The sequence below is a fragment of the Ischnura elegans genome (assembly GCF_921293095.1).
Source record: "Ischnura elegans chromosome 13 unlocalized genomic scaffold, ioIscEleg1.1 SUPER_13_unloc_1, whole genome shotgun sequence".
Taxonomy (NCBI): domain Eukaryota; kingdom Metazoa; phylum Arthropoda; class Insecta; order Odonata; family Coenagrionidae; genus Ischnura; species Ischnura elegans.
Window position 1 is genome coordinate 4,075,000 of NW_025791657.1, and position 19,520 is coordinate 4,094,519.

General features: G+C 38.6%; 1 protein-coding gene across 1 annotated transcript in view; it reads right to left on the minus strand.

The window, feature by feature from the left end:
* The window catches only part of LOC124172497, a 173,176-nt gene that overhangs the window by 123,722 nt on the left and 29,934 nt on the right, over nt 1–19,520 (minus strand). Inside the window, exons 3-5 of the mRNA XM_046551936.1 lie at nt 17,969–18,052; nt 16,284–16,358; nt 3,886–3,960 (exon numbers count right to left, since the gene is read on the minus strand). Coding sequence (XP_046407892.1) covers nt 3,886–3,960; nt 16,284–16,358; nt 17,969–18,052 — 234 coding nt within the window. The remainder of the gene's footprint in view (nt 1–3,885; nt 3,961–16,283; nt 16,359–17,968; nt 18,053–19,520) is intronic.

A 19,520-nucleotide genomic window follows, 5' to 3' on the forward strand; every position in this document is an offset into this window, starting at 1 on the left:
AATACAACTCATTGCAAAATTTGCATGCCTCCTCGTCTCCTTCGTCACAATCATCCCTATCTTTAAGAGAATCCAACCTCTGTCGGTCCTGCCCCACTCGCCGGTGACGGTTTTGCCCCTCGACACACAACATCAGAAATATGGCAATACAGGCGTATCCATAATCAACTATTCGGCTACACGGGCTTAAAACACAACTAAAAACACTAAATTATCACATTAACTTACCGTAGGTGAATCAGATCGGCATTATAGCTGCCAGATCCAAAAAAAACGTAACAAAAATCATTAAGAAAACTGTATTAAATTTGAAAAATTCACAGAGACTAAACGGCGGCCACTACGCAAACGAAAACAAGCTCAATCTGCTGTTAATGGCGGCCACTTCAACTAGTTCATAATGTTGCTGCTTGAGAGCAACAACTACCGAGTGATTTTAAAGGGGTCGGTTTGACCCGCCCAGTCGGTTTTGCCCCACTCTCCCCCACTAAAAAATCCCGAAGTTACTAAATAAAACAAAAGGGGTTATAGTTGGATCGAATGGAGACAAATGGGTGAGTTGTAACACTGATTTTAAAAATTAGAAGAGAGAAGAAAATATTGCCGTCACTTGGACTTAAACCCGGGACGCAGACGGCAGGAGTCGAAGGTTTAGCGGCCAATACCGCGCTGCCACGGCCGTAGTTGAGAGATAACGATTTGTCAAGGGTTGACATCCTGCGCGAAATCTTTACATGCGAATATCTTTCTAACCCGGGCCTATGTGGAAGAAAACAATGACACTTATCCTACCTTACCTGTAGAGTTTCAGAAAATAATATCTGCATCCAGATCCCGAACATCACCTTTGCGATTTTTTTTCTTGCAAGTGGAGCACTCAAACACCCATAAAGTTTATATAACTATAGGAGGTTCTACTGTGGGGCAGGTTCCGCGTTAATGTGGAATCGATCTCCACGCATTAATTCCATTTCTAACTTTAGTCAAAAGGATCGGTAGCCTCCAGTTATTTCTCATTTAATTCACTTCATAACTCATCAAGAACTCATAATGTCATGAACTAGTGGCTACGGTGTGGGACCCCCACGCTGTGGTTCTGAGATACGGAGAGGAAAAGGAACGACGAAGTGCTGGATATGGTTGGCGAGGAGAGAAAGCTTTTAGATGAGATACGCAGGAGACAGAAGGTTTGGATGGAGTTAGTGCTTAGCGGTGAGGGGATGTTGAAAATGGTGTTGGAGGGTAGAATGTTGGGGAAACGAGGGAGGGGGAAGGAAAAGAATAGGAATTTTAGATAGATTAAAATAGAGTAGGCCTTACAGTGAATTAAAGAAGGCAGTGCTGGAAGGAAAGGGAGGCTCCCAGATCACCTCTTTAGTACTCCATGGAAACCTACCTTAATCGGTAGAATACTATAACAATAATTCCTTTAACAAAGCCTGCTCTTCACTATTATATATATATATGATTTTCACTCATATTTTCACTTTTTCTGTGCGGGGATTTTTTGTGCTCATGCGGCATGCAGTTTTTTTTCCAATTTTTTTCTTTGAATTATTTACTCTCCGTGTCGCAACAAGACGAGTTTTTAACATACACCTGACGTTATATTCCTTTCGCATTGCATGAGGGGCTTGTGGACTCTTACAAGTCAAGCATAGTTTTCAAATCGTTGGAAAAGAACCGTTGGAAACGAAAAAGAGCGAGCCAGGGAGAGAATCGGTTCTTCCTCCAGAGTTTGGGACGTTCATTCAGACGGACGGGATCTTTTCACTGGGAAAGCTGTCTCTCATCTGGCAAAAGGCTCCAGAGAAGCGTCTTGTTGGTAAGTTTTGCTTTTTTCATCAAGAGAATTAATAAATTTCAATCACCTAAGTATATAGCTTTCCCGGTTATGATTTTTCATACCCACCAGGGTGCTAAAAATTCTAATGATAACGAAATCTGATTCGAAAACTAGGCAATTATGGAAAAAATGAGTTGGAAATATCAATTTGCAACATAAAAGGAAACCAAATACATGTGTCTCTTAATAATGCGTTGTGTTGCGACAGCAAAATGCAACAATTCATAGGGAGCTTCCGCGTGAAAAATGGGAAAACGTCATCCGACGCAAATGTAAAAAAACATTTGTTCACACATATTTAAAATAACCTTTGAAAGTCATGAATGCAATTGTGAATATCAGGCTTCTGTAAAAGAAAAATTGTAAAGAAATCATGAAAAAATTACCACTGGTGGGAATCGAGCATGGATCTTGAGAATAATATTCCTGGACTATATTTACAAGTACGTTATGCGGGCTGATGCGAATGTTTTGAAGGGACTATATTGCACTCATAAATGTTTACCCTCGTCTTTTTAATAATAAGAAAATAAGCTGAATATTAATTAAATAACATTGGTTTTGAGCAAAAAAAAGATTTAATTGAACGCATAGTACATCTCTGGCGCGCTAATACGTATATTTATCTGCATACTACCGACTGGAACGCCTCTATTTATTGCAACAGGTCGAAATCAATGGAACTATGGGAGTGAAGAATCCTGTGTGGAGTATTTATGCAAACACCCTTCACAGCCAATATATGCTGTGAACGCTTCAAATATTTTTTCACCTTTTAACGGTAAACAATGTTATGGGGTGAAGACTTGAGTTTTGTTCTTTACACGAAAATTTCTCCTTCAGAAAATTAAAAATATGCCTACAACTTCTTGCAAGAACCGGGGCTCAATTCTGTGAATATCCCTTATATCTAAATAAAAATAACTTTGTTTATTTACACATGCTTTAATTCGCCTATGATTGGTTTCGATGCATCAGTCACATAATCAGGTCCAAGAGATGTCACTGATGCTATGAAACTGGCTGTATGTGAAATAAGGTGTGATAGAATATTCATATTATTCTTATTCTTATGAATAAAAACTATTAGGGAATTAAAAAGTAAACTAAAAAAGCACCTACTGGAGAGATCGTAAAACGGTTGTCTTATTATTTCTTAGATATGTTTTTGAGTGTCATAATGTAATACTACTTTGTGGCTAGGGAATTTATGAATACGTTAATGCTCATATGTATGTTGGGGTATATTTATATTGTCTGTGTGTTAACACTTAATAAATGTTTTGTAAAAGTAAAGATAATAATGGAACCTGCTGATAAGCTTAATGCTTAGCGGGACAATTAAAATGCAAAAATAATGTAGCTTTCATTCAAATGTAAATATTTAAAGAACTTGAATGTTTTATTGGAATATATACTTAATTGGATTGAATTATATAATGACAATATCTTGTTTTAGATAATATTTTATATATTGTAATTTTTTTTTAAATTTTGTAATATGCTAAGCAATATGACTACTTATTTGAATGGCTGTTAACGAATGGTTAATATTTGATAGGTATGGAACTATTGTATGGAAAAAAAAATTTAACTATCAAATGTATTATTGTAAACAATTTTTTATCCTGTAACAATTTTATCCTGTAACAATAAATCATAATTATATAAAAAAAAAAATTCAGTCCTCCAACAAATTGTCTTGATATCTAAGTCTCGCATTTAAAGTAGCTTTAAAATACAAGTATTTCCATAGCAATTGGAATAATATTTAAAGTAGCTGATGAGTAATTGATTGTAGGTATGTTTCTACATTTGGTTACATGTTTAATTTAAAATTATTAGAGCTTAATTTTCCTTTTTTTTCCATTTTTTTAGGACAACCAAAAACTCCGGAATGATCATCCCAGACCCAACCACCTACTGAAAGAGATAAATTGAGGTAATTGGAGTTCATTCTAAAAATATTTGTTGATTTTTGATTACCTGGTCCAATGTTTGTATTATTAACCTTGAACCAACTTATTTGAAGAGCATACCTTGGATTTTTGACACACTGTTCCACTTTCTCCAGGACCTCAATTAAGTACTCGAGAGGTGGATCCTGGTTTTCACTGTGAGAAGAGAAGTACATACGTAATTTTTAAAGCATTTTGGTCATATGTTAGGAAATTTCAATGTAAACTTTCAACCGTATGTTCGCTAAGACATGACAATGGAGATGTGTTGACAAACAGTAGCGATAAAGCCAATTTATTAAATTCCTACTTCAAGAGCGTGTTCACCGAGCCTTCCGAGTACTCACCCGAGACCGATGACAATCCCTGTATACATAAGTTGCCGCCTATTGACATTAGTACGCTCGGAATAGAAAATATATTGAAATCGCTGTCCAAATAAATCACCTGGTCCAGACGAAATCCCTTCTCGCGTATATAAAGAACTAGCCTCAGAAATTGCCCCCTACTTGCAGATAACATTCAGTAAATCCATCAAGCAACACCTAGCACCTAATGTTTTGAAAGTAGTTAATGTAACGTCAATATTCAAAAGTGGAGACAAAGAACAGCCATCTAATTATAGGCCGATATCTTTAACGTCCATATCATGCAAAGTCCGTGAACACATCGTAGTCAGCTCGGTAATGAAACACCTAGACGCGCAAATTTTATTAATGAGAACTCAACATGGATTCAGGAAAAGCAGATCGTGCGAAAGCCAGTTATCACTTTTCATCCACGATATTTTCATCTCCGGGGAAGACAACATTCCAGGAGACGCGATTATTCTTGATTTCAAAAAGGCATTTAATGAAGTACCCCAAGGAAAGTTAATAACAAAACTGAAATCTTATTGTCTAGACGACGATGTATTTCCTGGATAAGAAACTTTTTGAGCGACCGCGTCCGAAGAGTGGTATTTGACGGTGCAGTCTCCAATGAGGTTAGAGTCACTTCTGGCGTCCCTAGGGTACTCTCATAGGCCCACTCCCATTTCTTCTTTATATAAACGACATTGGCGAAGTAATACACTGTAAGTTACGATTATTTGCAGACGACGCTGTAGTTTAAAGAGGAATCCGTTCTAGCAAAGATATACATGAATTAACGAATGACCTTGCTGCTATCCAGGCGTGGTGCGATGCTTGGCAGTTAGAATTGAATTTGAAAAAATGCGTCGTATTGAATTTCTGGGAGAAGAATAACTCCCAACTAAGAATAACCCACGAAACGTTGCTATATAATTCGGAGTACCCAATTAGAAGCTGTTGAATCCGTGAAATATCTCGGAGTTAGACTCAATAATGATCTATCGTGGAATAAACATATTCGACAAATAACCGGTCAAGCTAATCGTAAAATGTTTTTTTTAAGAATATTAGGAAATTACGACGACAAAGTGAGAGAAAATAGCTATTTTTTCCTCGTTAGACCATATTTGGAATACGCTGCCAGTGTTTGAGACCCTCATGAAAAAGGCTTAATAACAGAGTTAGAACGTGTTCAAAGAAGAGCTGCTAGGTATGTGAAAGGTCGTTACGATATTCTTGTTAGTGTAACTGACCTCTCAAATAAACTCGGATGGGAATCTCTCTAGGAACGTAGATTGAAAAATGGGCTAAACGTTTTAGATAAATTCAAGAGCAGTGTCATTTCTAACGGAGTTAACCATATCTTACGGACGCCAACATACTACAGAAGATCAGATCATATAAATAAAATAAGAGTGATAGATTATAGAACAGACAGATTCCGAATGTCATTTTTTCCACGATCAATAATAGATTATAAACGCAGCGATAGAACTCATAAATAAATTGCATGACATGTAGTGTAGCCTACTAACCTATGTAAAACTTAATGCATGTTTCTTAATTCAATTATTATTTCTAACAGCATATAGTAGTATAATTTGTTAGTATACGTAACGTTTTTGGACGGTGTGGTGTGCATGTGGGCTGGAGGGTCGAATGCCTGGAAGAAATACCTGCCACCATCCAGCAGACACAATCCGCCGGAGACTTTGTCAAAGTATCTTCTACAGCTGATCCTTGCCGTAAAAGAAGCGTAAGCTAACCGCGCCTCCGTCCCCTATTTCCCCTAGCGAAGCTTTTAAATAGCTTAAAAAGTGTGATCTAGTGCGTCCTTCATGCTTTCATGCAAATACGGGTGAAGAAAAAGAACCAATTTGTTAATATCTCTCCGTACACTTTCTACCTGAATTGCCTTGTACATTAAGTCATTTTCTTTTGAAGGTATTGCTAAAGGGTGTTAAATCTCATTATTCATAATTATTGCAGTTTGTTGCACAGTTCAAAGGGCATATTGTGTTTTGAGGGTTATTTGTTTTTATCATATTTTGATGTATACAAATAGGGTGGTTTCCTATTATTTTTTTATTGCCTAAATCGAAATATTATTACTCCTGGAGCACGTATTTTACGCTTTTAGATTTTTATAGATAATTTATAGATTTAGATTTTAGACGATATCTATTTTTCGCGATTAAATGAAAAGTTAAAATTTTCAAGCGCGCGAAAACGCGACGGCTAAGTAGGAATTATGGGAAAAAGTCCGTGCGACGCATTTCTGGTTCCCCCTCCCGCCTTGTGAGGTGACATTGATCGAGACTCTGAGCGCCTATAGGACGCAGGATGCTAGCGGGTTGCTGAGTACCTTGCTGACTGGTAGCGCTTAGCTTAAAAAAGGTTTATTACTACCTTATCAAACGAAGAGAACTTTCCGACCTTAGTCAGTTTTAATAGGTGATTATTAAGACATGTTTCCCTGAGCTCTGTGCCTCATGCATGCATTGGTAACCTCAGACGATGTAAAACTCCTATCCTCTCGCATAGAAACTAGGTCCCTGTGACGTCACGTGGAGTGGAATCGCATGGGCGCCAATCTGGCCTTTTTCAAATGAGGATAAAATTTGACCCTTGCCATTCGTCTAAACCGGTATTTCCAAAACCAAATAATTTGTGTATTATGAATACACTAATGGTGGGTAACGAATCGCAATCAATGCCTTTCGTTTTCTTTGATGAAGGAAACTACCCTGTTGGCATATGTTAAAAAGAAATATGCCTGCCATCCTGTTATTTAAGAGGAGAGCTTTGTCACCTTATGTGGCGATTCCTCTAGAAGTCCTCAATTTTATTATTTTACGCAAATCATATGACGGTGGTCGCTTGAAATTAATGTTGCTACACATGGATAGGAGGGTGGAAGTGTATGACGAAGGTCGCGGTTCCTCCGACCCAGAAAAAAATATTTGCGCGTGTGTCGCAAATTTTTCTGTTTTGATATTCAAAGAGGTTTAAACCCTTAATAACCGACAGCTGCTACCGGGAGATATCCAATTTCAAGTTTTCTGACATTGAAAACTGTTACATACTGCACTCGATCATAATTACCGTGGCGGCTAAATATTTCTTCATCAGGCCATGCACCACAAAATCATGCGTAGTTTACAAATTTCCTCAAAAGAGCTTAAAATATACACATTTTTTTATGTCACTTGGAAAAAATATTGGATCATAATGAGTTAAATTGTAATTGCTTCATTAATGTGAAAATGTGATGGAAAGTATAGCGGCATTTTTGAATTCCCAATCACCACAGTATTAGTAATACATATATTAATGTACAAAAGGAACTGTACATCGATTGTTGGATGTGCAATGTATCGAATATATTCAATTATTTATTTGATGTAACGAGGCCAATAAGTTGTATTGTTAAGTGAAAATTATTAAGGATATTATCCATTGATATTTTAACCAACACCTTATAAAGCTTCCCAATTACCACAGTATTAGTAATACATATATTAATATACAAAAAGGAACTGTACATCGATTGTTGGATGTGCAATGTATCGAATATATTCAATTATTTATTTGATGTAACGAGGCAAATAAAGTTGTATTGTTGAGTGAAAATTATTAAGGATATTATCCATTGATATTTTAACCAACACCTTATAAAGCTTCCCAAATACCACAGTATTAGTAATACATATATTTATATACAAAAGGAACTGTACATCGATTGTTGGATGTGCAATGTATCGAATATATTCAATTATTTATTTGATGTAACGAGGCAAATAAAGTTGTATTGTTAAGTGAAAATTATTAAGGATATTATCCATTGATATTTTAACCAACACCTTATAAAGCTTCCCAATTACCACAGTATTAGTAATACATATATTAATATACAAAAGGAACTGTACATCGATTGTTGGATGTGCAATGTATCGAATATATTCAATTATTTATTTGATGTAACGAGGCAAATAAAGTTGTATTGTTAAGTGAAAATTATTAAGGATATTATCCATTGATATTTTAACCAACACCTTATAAAGCTTCCCAATTACCACAGTATTAGTAATACATATATTAATATACAAAAGGAACTGTACATCGATTGTTGGATGTGCAATGTATCGAATATATTTTATTATTTATTTGATGTAACGAGGCAAATAAAGTTGTATTGCTACGTGAAAATTATTAAGGATATTTTCCATCGATATTTTAACCAACACCTTATAAAGCTTCCCAAATACCACAGTATTAGTAATACATATATTAATGTACAAAAGGAACTGTACATCGATTGTTGGATGTGCAATGTATCGAATATATTTTATAATTTATTTGATGTAACGAGGCAAATAAAGTGGTATTGCCAAGTGAAAATTATTAAGGATATTATCCATTGATATTTTAACCAACACCTTATAAAGCTTCCCAAATACCACAGTATTAGTAATACATATATTAATGTACAAAAGGAACTGTACATCGATTGTTGGATGTGCAATGTATCGAATATATTTTATAATTTATTTGATGTAACGAGGCAAATAAAGTGGTATTGCCAAGTGAAAATTATTAAGGATATTATCCATTGATATTTTAACCAACACCTTATAAAGCTTCCCAATTACCACATTATTAGTAATACATATATTAATATACAAAAGGAACTGTACATCGATTGTTGGATGTGCAATGTATCGAATATATTCAATTATTTACTTGATGTAACTGTTTAGGCTTTTTGAATTCCTTCCAAGTGGAGGGGGAGGGAGAGGTCTAGTGCGCATGTGCTGGGCCGACCAGGAGTATCGTCGCGCCCGGCATACTCACTCACTCTCTTACGCCGAACCCTGCCTTGTGAAGTTGGCCTGCACTCTGTACCCACCATTAAAGAAGTCCAGCTGAATAACAGATTTCACTTTATTTCAACATAAAATTTGGTCCTTCGGGCCGGATCTATTCCGGTTTTACTACGATTCCAGCGTTTAATACGTGCAGTATTGTGAAATTTGTCTCCTTTTTTTGGCACTTAATGGACTTTTATTTTAGGTAGAAATTTCTAGAAGCCACGTGGTTCGACAATTTTTCTTGAATAGTGATGGTTTTTCTACGACTCCATCTGCCAGGGTGTGTGCTTCCCTAGGACTTTGAAGAAGTATCTGCTCTACACGGCCTGCTTCATCTTCATCTGGTTTTTGGTGAGATTGACTGTTGAAACTTTTATTCCTTCGATCGTCTTATTTCGTGTTCAATCATTCCCTTGAAATATGTCGAAGGATCTAGAAAGCCTTGTGCAAACTCAAATGAGTAAAAGTGAACTTATTTCTCGTTTTTGGTCAAATTCGATGAAATTGGGCAAGGACAGACTAGTCGCTAACTTACTCGAGAAACGTAAGGACTTGCTTGATTCGTATTGGAATGCATTTCTTTCGGGCCACTACGTAGTTTTGGAGCAAGCCGAAGCCGCTAAGACAGAGTACGTGAAAAATGATCACTTCTCGCGGGTGGAGGAGCTTTATATTGACGCTTTGTCTAACATATCTGATTACGTGTCTCAATTAAAACGATTGAATTCATGTGAAAATGAAGTATCACGTAGCGCCTCAGTTAATTCTAATCTTCCGAAAATAGAATTACCTGTTTTTTTCTGGCGACCTGTTAGAATGGGAAAGTTTTAAAGAGCAATTCCAAAAGCTAGTGGACGAGGCGCCAGACTTATCAAATGTGCACAAACTTTTATATCTTAAAACCCACCTACGTGGGCCTGCCGCTGAAGTAATACAAAATTTGCCTATCTCTGGGGCGAATTACCAAGGGGCGTGGAATGACTTAGAGAAGCGGTATGGTAGCGCTAGAGTTCTTTCAAATTTTCATATGAAGAGTTTGTTTGAACTCCCAAACATGCAAAAGGCGACTTCTTTTGAACTGAAGCGAGTCCTAGATCAATTTCGCCAAACTATTAGGGTATTTGAAAGCCTTCAAAAGCCAGTTCAAGCATGGGACGAATGGTTCGTATTCCTTTTAGTCAGTAAACTCGATTCTTCTACACGGTTCCAGTGGGAATTATCTCACTCAGAAATGAGTGCGGTGCCGTCCTTTGTGAGTTTGTCTGATTTCCTTGAAAACCGAATTCGTGCCTTGGACGCTTCAAGAGAAGTAGCTTCTTCCAATTCGGCTTCAAATTCAGAGTCAAAAAGGGGTCGAAATAACTCAGTGAAATCACCGAGTCAGTCGAGTAAAATGTTGAATGCAGTGTCGTCAAAGTCTTCGAGAAGAAATAATGCCGCTTGTCCGCTCTGTTCAAGGGGTCATTTTTTGAGCTATTGCTTAGGTTTTAAGGCTCTTAAACCTGAGGAACGAAGAGAAGAAGTCATCAAGCTTTCTCTTTGCCTAAATTGCCTTTCTCGTAATCACGAAGCGAGTCGGTGTCGATCATCAGGTCGGTGTCTAGCGTGTGGCAGCAAGCACCATACGCTACTGCATGAAGCATTTCCGAGACTCGCGGATAATCCTCAATCGGCTGATGCCATACCATTAAAGTCGCCCACGATTTCCCCTTCGACTCCCCCCGGCGCAGTGTTATGTCGCGCAAGCTCTTCAAGTCGAGTGGTTCTCTTAGCGACTTTTTATGCCCAGGTTGAATCACTTACGGGAAAATGTATCACAGTGAGAGGACTCATAGACACTGGGTCTGATACGTCTTTTGTTACGGAATGGTTGGCGCAAACTCTGGGACTTCGGGGATCTAAGGTCAGCGTTCCGATCATGGGCATACAAGGTCATGAAGTGGGTACTGCTTTGAGCATGGTAAACGTGACAGTTACATCCTCCTTCGACAGAAACTTTAAACTAGATCTTCAAGCCTTGGTGCTTAAAAGGCTAACCGCTCTTACGCCCTCCCACTATGCAAAATTGCACCCATGGTCTCATCTGGAGGGGTTGACCTTTGCGGATCCAACTCATGCCATTCCTTCATCAGTTGACCTCATCTTGGGCGCCGATGTCTGCGGGGAAATACTTTTAAGTGCAGTTCGCGAAGGGCCGGTAGGAAGTCCTACTGCTCGTTTAACTCCTTTTGGATGGGTGTTAATGGGACCTGTTTCGCGTGCGAAGGATATGCAATTTCAAAATGACTGTGCTACCGCTATGCATGTGCAAGCATATGAAAGGGTGATGGATGAGATTCAGAAATTTTGGTCCCTTGAGGAAGTTTCCACGGTAACACCGCCGTCAGAAGAGGATTCTTATTGTGAAAATCATTTTAAAACGACTCATCGCAGGGACTCTGATGGGAGATATGTAGTACGTTTGCCATTCAGGCCAAACACTTCGCTGAAATTGCATCCTTCTCGGGAGTCAGCTATAAAATTATTTTTGAAAAACGAGAATCGACTCAAAAATCAACCTGTTTTGAGGGAGAAGTATGCCGCATTTATGACGGAATACTTAAATCTAGGTCACATGGAACTTACTTGTGCGAGCGATCAATTAAATTACTTGCCACACCATGCTGTTTCGAAAGAAAATGACGAAACGCGTAAAGTTCGAATTGTATTTAATGCATCTTTTAGGAGTGCCTCTGGTAATTCTTTAAATGATCTATTGTTGAGTGGACCTCGTCAGCAACCGGATTTGTGGTTGATTCTAACGCGTTGGCGTTTTTTTCGAGTGGCTTTTACTTCGGACATAGTGAAAATGTTCCGCCAAATTCGATTGCATGAGGACGACTCAGACTTTCAACGTGTTATTTGGCGTAAGGATCCTTCCGAAATAATCTCAGATTATAAGCTGACTACGGTTACTTACGGTACGGCTCCAGCCCCCTTCCTAGCTATCAGAGTACTCCGGCAATTGGTACTTGACGAGGGTCATTCATTCCCTTTGGGAGCTAAAGCAGTGGCACGGCATTCTTTCGTGGATGACATTCTTTGTGGTGCAGCTAATGTAATTGATGCTATGGACGTTAAGAGACAGTTAATTGAACTGCTAGCGAGGGGAGGATTTCCATTAAGTAAGTGGGCATCTAACGAACCCAGTCTTTGTTCGGATGATGAAAATCCGTCGAAAGTATTTTCTGACTCAGAAGTGGTTGCTACCTTGGGAGTAAGATGGTCACCAGTGTTAGATACATTTAGTGCGAGGGTTGCTCATCCGGCCGGCCGAGAGGCAGTAGTGACTAAGAGAACTGTGCTTTCGGAGATAGCCCGATTATTTGATCCATTAGGTTGGATGGCGCCTGTACTAATTGTGGCCAAAATTATATTGCAAGACTTGTGGCTGTCCAAGGTAGGATGGGATGAAGTTCTATCTTTGGAACTTACTGAACGTTGGCAGAGTTTTAGGTCTTCACTATCCAAGTTAGAGCAAATCAGTATCCCTAGATGGATAGGTACTAAAGAGGCGAATGTGTCTTTCATTTCTCTCCATGGTTTCTGCGATGCCTCTGAGAGGGCATATGCAGCAGCAGTGTATTTGCGTGTTGCTGGGGAGGGGGAGGATGGCTATGTTAGCCTGTTGGCCGCTAAAACGAAAATCGCTCCGTTAAAGCTTGTTAGTGTGCCTCGCCTTGAATTGTGTGCAGCTGTACTTTTAACTCGCTTCCTGGTGAAAATAGTGGAGGGCCTTCAGTTCGTGTCTGTGCCAGTATTCTGCTGGACAGATTCAGCAGTTTCTTTGGCCTGGTTCCGTGGCCACCCCTCAAGGTGGAAGACCTTCGTGGCTCATCGCGTAGCGGAGATCCAGACTTCGCTTCCGGGGGCCCAGTGGAGCTACGTCAACACCAAGCTCAACCCAGCTGATGCCGCAACCCGTGGGATCAGCCCTGACGAACTGATGGACTCCTCTCTCTGGTGAAGTGGACCACCATGGCTTGCCGGCCGGGAAGAGGTGTGGAGCTGTGGGAAACCCGAATCATCAGGTGCTGAGGATTCGGAGATGCGGATGGCCGTAAACCACTCTGCAACTTCCCTTCATAACTCAGGTGATGTATTACAAAGATTTTCATCATACCTGCGCCTGCTAAACGTCATGTCTCTGTGCCTAAGATGGTTACACAATTTCAGGGATAAAAGCCACAAACGCTCGGGGTTTGTCTCCCCCGAGGAGCGTGCCCAAGCTCTGATCAGGAGCACGCAGTCCACAGCATTCCGAGACGAACTTGCAGCCTTGACGTCTGGGAAATCCCTGAAAAGGTCCTCACCCCTGCTACCTCTTCGACCGTTTTGCGATGCGGATGGACTACTTCGCGTGGGTGGTCGGCTAAGAAATGCAGTGCTGGACTATGACGAGAAACATCCCATCATCATTCCAAAGGATCACCATTTCACCGTGCTGCTGGTGCGCCACGCACACGCAGTCACTCTTCATGGCGGACTGCAAGCTACAGCAGCGTACCTAGCGCAACGGTACTGGATCATCCGCAGCCGCGTGGTGGTGAAGCGAGAAATCGGACCTGTGTGACCTGCGCCCGGTTTCGTGGAGAGACTCTGGTGCAACGCATGGGTGATCTTCCAGAAGAAAGGGTTAAACCCCAAAGATTTTATCTACTGGACTGGACTATGCTGGTCCATTCCTCCTGAGGACTACTAAGGGTCGGGGTCATAAAGCATATAAAGGATATATTTGTCTTTTTATCTGTATGGTAACGAAGGCCGTTCACCTTGAATGTGTATCTTATTTTTATGATAACTGAATTTATATAAGCGTCTGCAACTTGCAATTTTTGGTTTGTATGTTTTTTGTATGGTTTTTGATTTTGTTTCATGTTATTGGAAATCTGTATGAAGGTGGTTGTTTGAGTTGATTGGTTTAGTGTTTGATGATTTCTTCTTTTTTTATGTTAACCTTCTCAGTCTGAGTGTTTATTATTATGTATTTATTTAGGCTCCAAAGGAAAGGATTCCTAGAGCCAATAAAGTTTATTTATTTATTTATTTATTTATCTTATCTTACCACTAACACTTTTCTCCTTGCTTTTCGCAGATTTTTTTCGCGAAGAGGTGCTTGTTATTTTCTCTACAGCGACAACGCCTCAACCTTCCGAGGAGCTGCGCAAGAATTGAAGACAATGTTCCAGCAATCCTCATCCTTCTATAAAGAAGTCGGCTGTCAGCTGAGCAACACGGGGACGCAGTGGACCTTTATCCCACCGTACGCGCCGCATTTCGGAGGCTTATGGGAGGCAGCGATAAAATCTACTAAATTTCATTTACGTCGCGTAATTGGCGACCAAATCCTTACATTTGAGGAGATGACTACGCTACTCTGCCGAATTGAATCATGCCTTAATTCTCGGCCACTCTCGCCTTTGAGCAATTCGGTAGATGATTTAACGCCGTTAACTCCCGGGCATTTTCTGATTGGGGAACCTCTGGTTGCCTTGCCAGAACAACCAACATTCACCAACGGAAGAGACTTGACTAAGAAATATAAACTCTTAATTCAAATGAGGGATAACTTTTGGACTAGATGGTCAAGGGAATATCTCCATCAACTTCAAAATCTTCCCAAATGGCGACAAACTTCGCCTAACTTGACTGTTGGGGCATTAGTTGTCGTAAAGGATTCTTTGTTACCCCCAACTAAGTGGCAAATGGTGAGAGTAGCGGAAGTATGTCCTGGAAATGATGGTTTAGTTAGAGTCGCAAAACTAAAAACTTCAAAGGGTTTTATTTTGCGCCCTGTCAATAAGATATGTATATTGCCTAACTAAATATTTATTGTTAAATTACTTGTTTCGGTGGTAAGCCATATTCATTTTTTGTATGTTTTCTTTGATTCTGTAAGTTGGCTGCCCCGATATTTTTGTCACGGCGGGCGGCTATAAATGTTATGGTAATTATTTCGACATTGCCGAGGCGGGCGGTATGTTTAGGCTTTTTGTATTCCCTCCAAGTGGAGGGGGAGGGAGAGGTCTAGTGCGCATGCGCTGGGCCGACCAGGAGTATCGTCGCGCCCGGCATACTCACTCACTCTCTTACGCCGAACCCTGCCTTGTGAAGTTGGCCTGCACTCTGTACCCACCATTAAAGAAGTCCAGCTGAATAACAGATTTCACTTTATTTCAACAGTAACGAGGCAAATAAAGTTGTATTGCTAAGTGAAAATTATTAAGGATATTATCCATTGATATTTTAACCAACACCTTATAAAGCTTCCCAAATACCACAGTATTAGTAATATATATATTAATATACAAAAGGAACTGTACATCGATTGTTGGATGTGCAATGTATCGAATATATTTTATTATTTATTTGATGTAACGAGGCAAATAAAGTTGTATTGTTAAGTGAAAATTATTAAGGATATTATCCATTGATATTTTAACCAACACCATATAAAGCTTCCCAATTACCACAGTATTAGTAATACATATATTTATATACAAAAGGAACTGTACATCGATTGTTGGATGTGCAATGTATCGAATATATTCAATTATTTATTTGATGTAACGAGGCAAATAAAGTTGTATTGTTGAGTGAAAATTATTAAGGATATTATCCATTGATATTTTAACCAACACCTTATAAAGCTTCCCAAATACCACAGTATTAGTAATACATATATTTATATACAAAAGGAACTGTACATCGATTGTTGGATGTGCAATGTATCGAATATATTCAATTATTTATTTGATGTAACGAGGCAAATAAAGTTGTATTGTTAAGTGAAAATTATTAAGGATATTATCCATTGATATTTTAACCAACACCTTATAAAGCTTCCCAATTACCACAGTATTAGTAATACATATATTAATATACAAAAGGAACTGTACATCGATTGTTGGATGTGCAATGTATCGAATATATTTTATTATTTATTTGATGTAACGAGGCAAATAAAGATATATTGTTAAGTGAAAATTATTAAGGATATTATCCATTGATATTTTAATAACCAACACCTTATAAAGCAGAACTGTAGAAACTCAAGTTTTAGGAACTGCCCCTCTACCCTGATTGTGAGAAATGCACAAACAAATATTGCATATATCCAAACAAAGCCTTGCATTACATCAGTAAGTTTGTGAGTTAACTCATACATATTTTACATTCTGTGTGATACAAAGTATAACTTATTTGAAGAGCATACCTTGGATTTTTTATACACTGTTCCAATTTCTCCAGGACATCAATGAAGTTATCGAAGGATTGATCCTGGTTTTCACTGTGAGAAGAGAAGTGCATATGCAATTATATCACTCTTCTTAGCGATTGATCATTCAGGTGCTAAATACGCTAAATGTGGTATGGCCTGTTCACTAATTTTTTGCTTATCATTTTTCAATATGACACTCTGCGAAAAAAGTCACCAATATTTTTCTTTGTTATCAATTCCCGTGCTATTTTCATTAAAAAAATCAATGTTTTTTACATTTTACAGAAAATCTTAAGCCCTCGTGGACTCAATATGCAGTGCTACCAAAAATATTGCAATTTTCAACACAAAAACTATTCCCTCTCATTTATAAAATAAATATTAAATATTACATCGAGGCAATTGTTTGCATTTTGTGTTAAAAGATAGATTCTTGTGTAAATTGGAAATTGACTTATTATCGAGATGCGTGTGAAGTTAAAAGGACGTTTCTGAAGAGAAAAAGTGCAAACTCTTCAAAAAGGGTAACGGAATACTGTAGCTCCGAACCTTATGTGGTCTACGAAATTTTAATGACTACATTCAGTGGATAATTCCATTTAAACCTTGTAACTGGTTACTGCGTATTTTTATGTCTTCAACGAATCTCCTTATCTCTTAGTTAGGATTTCAAACGAATAACTTTCAACCTCAGACAAGCGAATATTTCAAAAGTAAAAACTAATTTTAGATCAATTTTGAGGAACTTAGGAAAGCATTCGTAAGAAATATAGATTCAGATAAAACTTAAGAATTAACAACACTTTTATAAAAGCCAAATGTCTTCAAATAAGGTTGCCTCAACATAGCAACCCTGAGATTTCAATGTGGTGAAAAATTAGATTTTTTGGAAGATATTAGATAACTCATTTTATCCTCAACCGGGGGTTAAATATATAAGTCCATTTGCTTTTGCATGGGGTATAGAGTTCATAATCGTAGTATAAGTTGACTTATTAATTATGAAGTATTTAGTGACCCAAACACTGACTTACTTTTCCATTTAAACAATATCTTCGTGTTTTCAAATAAAGGATTCATTAAGAAAAATTGCTGAATATTTCGGCTTTTTAGACTTAAGAGCTTATACCTTTGGTTCCATTCGTCTGAAACTTGAACTAAAATTCCTCAGTATCACGTACCAACCACCCTGATTGATCCCTTGAGCGGTCTTTTGGGTGTGCCTCGTCAAAAATGATTTTTCCTTGCCTATGATATGCTGACAGCGTTCCCAAAATAAATATCAGGGATCATTGTTAGTTGTGAAACTTCCATAATAACGATCTATCAAGGGTCTTCGATCAAAGCTATACGTTGTATTGTATTTTCCACTTAGCAACGTGGTTACCACCGAATGGCCTCAGGCTGGGAAAGAGTGCGGTGACCTCTCGTGCTACCTGCATCCAAGATAGCGGCGCGTCAGTGGATGCGGTTTTTGTTTTCTTGACTGAGCGAGCTAGGGATGATGGAATGTCACGTGACGCACCAGAAACCAATTTCGTTTTTACGGAAGTTCAACTATACTTCAATCTTAACCTCTCCTCAATATTTAATCATGGCTTTAATAACCATAAAGCAAAATACACGGATGTATTCAAGTAGCAGATAAGGTATAAAAACGACATAACCGTAATGTTCACCTTCCTTCTCCTTGTTGTTCTTCTTCTCGTTCAGCCTTCAGCAAATCCTCCAGCATGTTCAGCGTTGAGATAAAACGGCCCCTCCTGCAACAAAAAAGCTAATTAGTTATTAGTTATTTAACCCTTACACGGAATAAAACATCCGTCAATCACGGGTTCTTGCGTCTGATGTTTAACGCCATAACCAGAGGGCAGCAGCTGACAAATCAACGAAGGGTAATACCAACAGTATTAATTGAATGCCTTCACTGGAGAAAGAGATTGAGACGAATTAATCCCTTAATACATCCCAACCCTCATCATAGCATAAATTCTTATTTTTTATTAACTTTAATTGGAATTAATTGGTTCTAAATTTGGGGCAGAAAGTTGGGGCAGTGTTTTTTTTATGAAGAAAAGGGATCCATATCATTTCGGACAGAATGTAACAGGACGGAAAGCCGGTAGAAAAAATAACGATTTATTATATTAATAGTATCGGCATAGGTATGTAGTTAAAACAGATTAATCGAATGGTTGCGGTGAGAAGGTCCTTAGACCGTTATCTCTTGACTTCGGGCACAACAATCTCAATCTTAAAGAGAATACTGATAAAATTTCCTATTACTGATCATGGTAGTCTATACTCTTCGGGGGTCTTCCTACTTTGTAAGTATTCAAACTTTTGTCATTCTTACAGTTGAAAGCTAAATATATCCCAGTGAGAAATGGGTGGTGGAATCCATGTGGAACCCACGTGGAAATGTAACGTGGATACCACGTGTTTTTGGTCGTGGAATCAACGTGGAACCCACGTGGAAATTTGGTGGAAAAATTAAAACAGCAGTAGGTGCTGTCCTAAAACCATTAAAACCTCAACCACTCTATATCTAAACCTTCTATATACGTGTCTACGATTTTTCATGTGCTCTCATGGCTGCCTTTCCACGAATTATATAAAAATAGAATGTGCGATTCATTTTCACATAACTAGCGTGGTTTCAGGATGATAAATGACGCAATGTCACCAGAGAGTTAAGTTCCACAAATTAGAAATTCTGTTTACCATTTTATGCTAATCACCACAAATCCACTTGAAATCAACGTGGATTCCACGTGGGTCCAACCACTCAATATCCACCACCACCAAATATCCACCACTCAACGTGGATTCCACGTTGGTTGCACGTGGATTCCACCACCCATTTCTCACTGGGATCAAACATTTTTATAGGAAGAGAGTGGCATTAGCAAAGAAGGCGTTCATGAACAGGAAGGACCTTATGAGAGGGTCGCCGTGTAAGAGTTTAAAGAAAAGGTTAGTGAAAAGTCTTATCTGGAATGTAGCGCTGTATGGAGCAGAAACGTGGACACTGAACAAAGCAGACGATAGAAGACTGCAAGCGTTGAGGACGCTTTACACGGTGAATTTTAATTCGAAAGATCTTTCGAATGATCTTGCGAATGACCATCGTTCACCGTGTATAACGATAGTAATACACATCACACCGGTAACATGTTGCCGGCCGACATCTTGTACGCCTTGTATCGTTGGTAATCGACTTCCGACGAT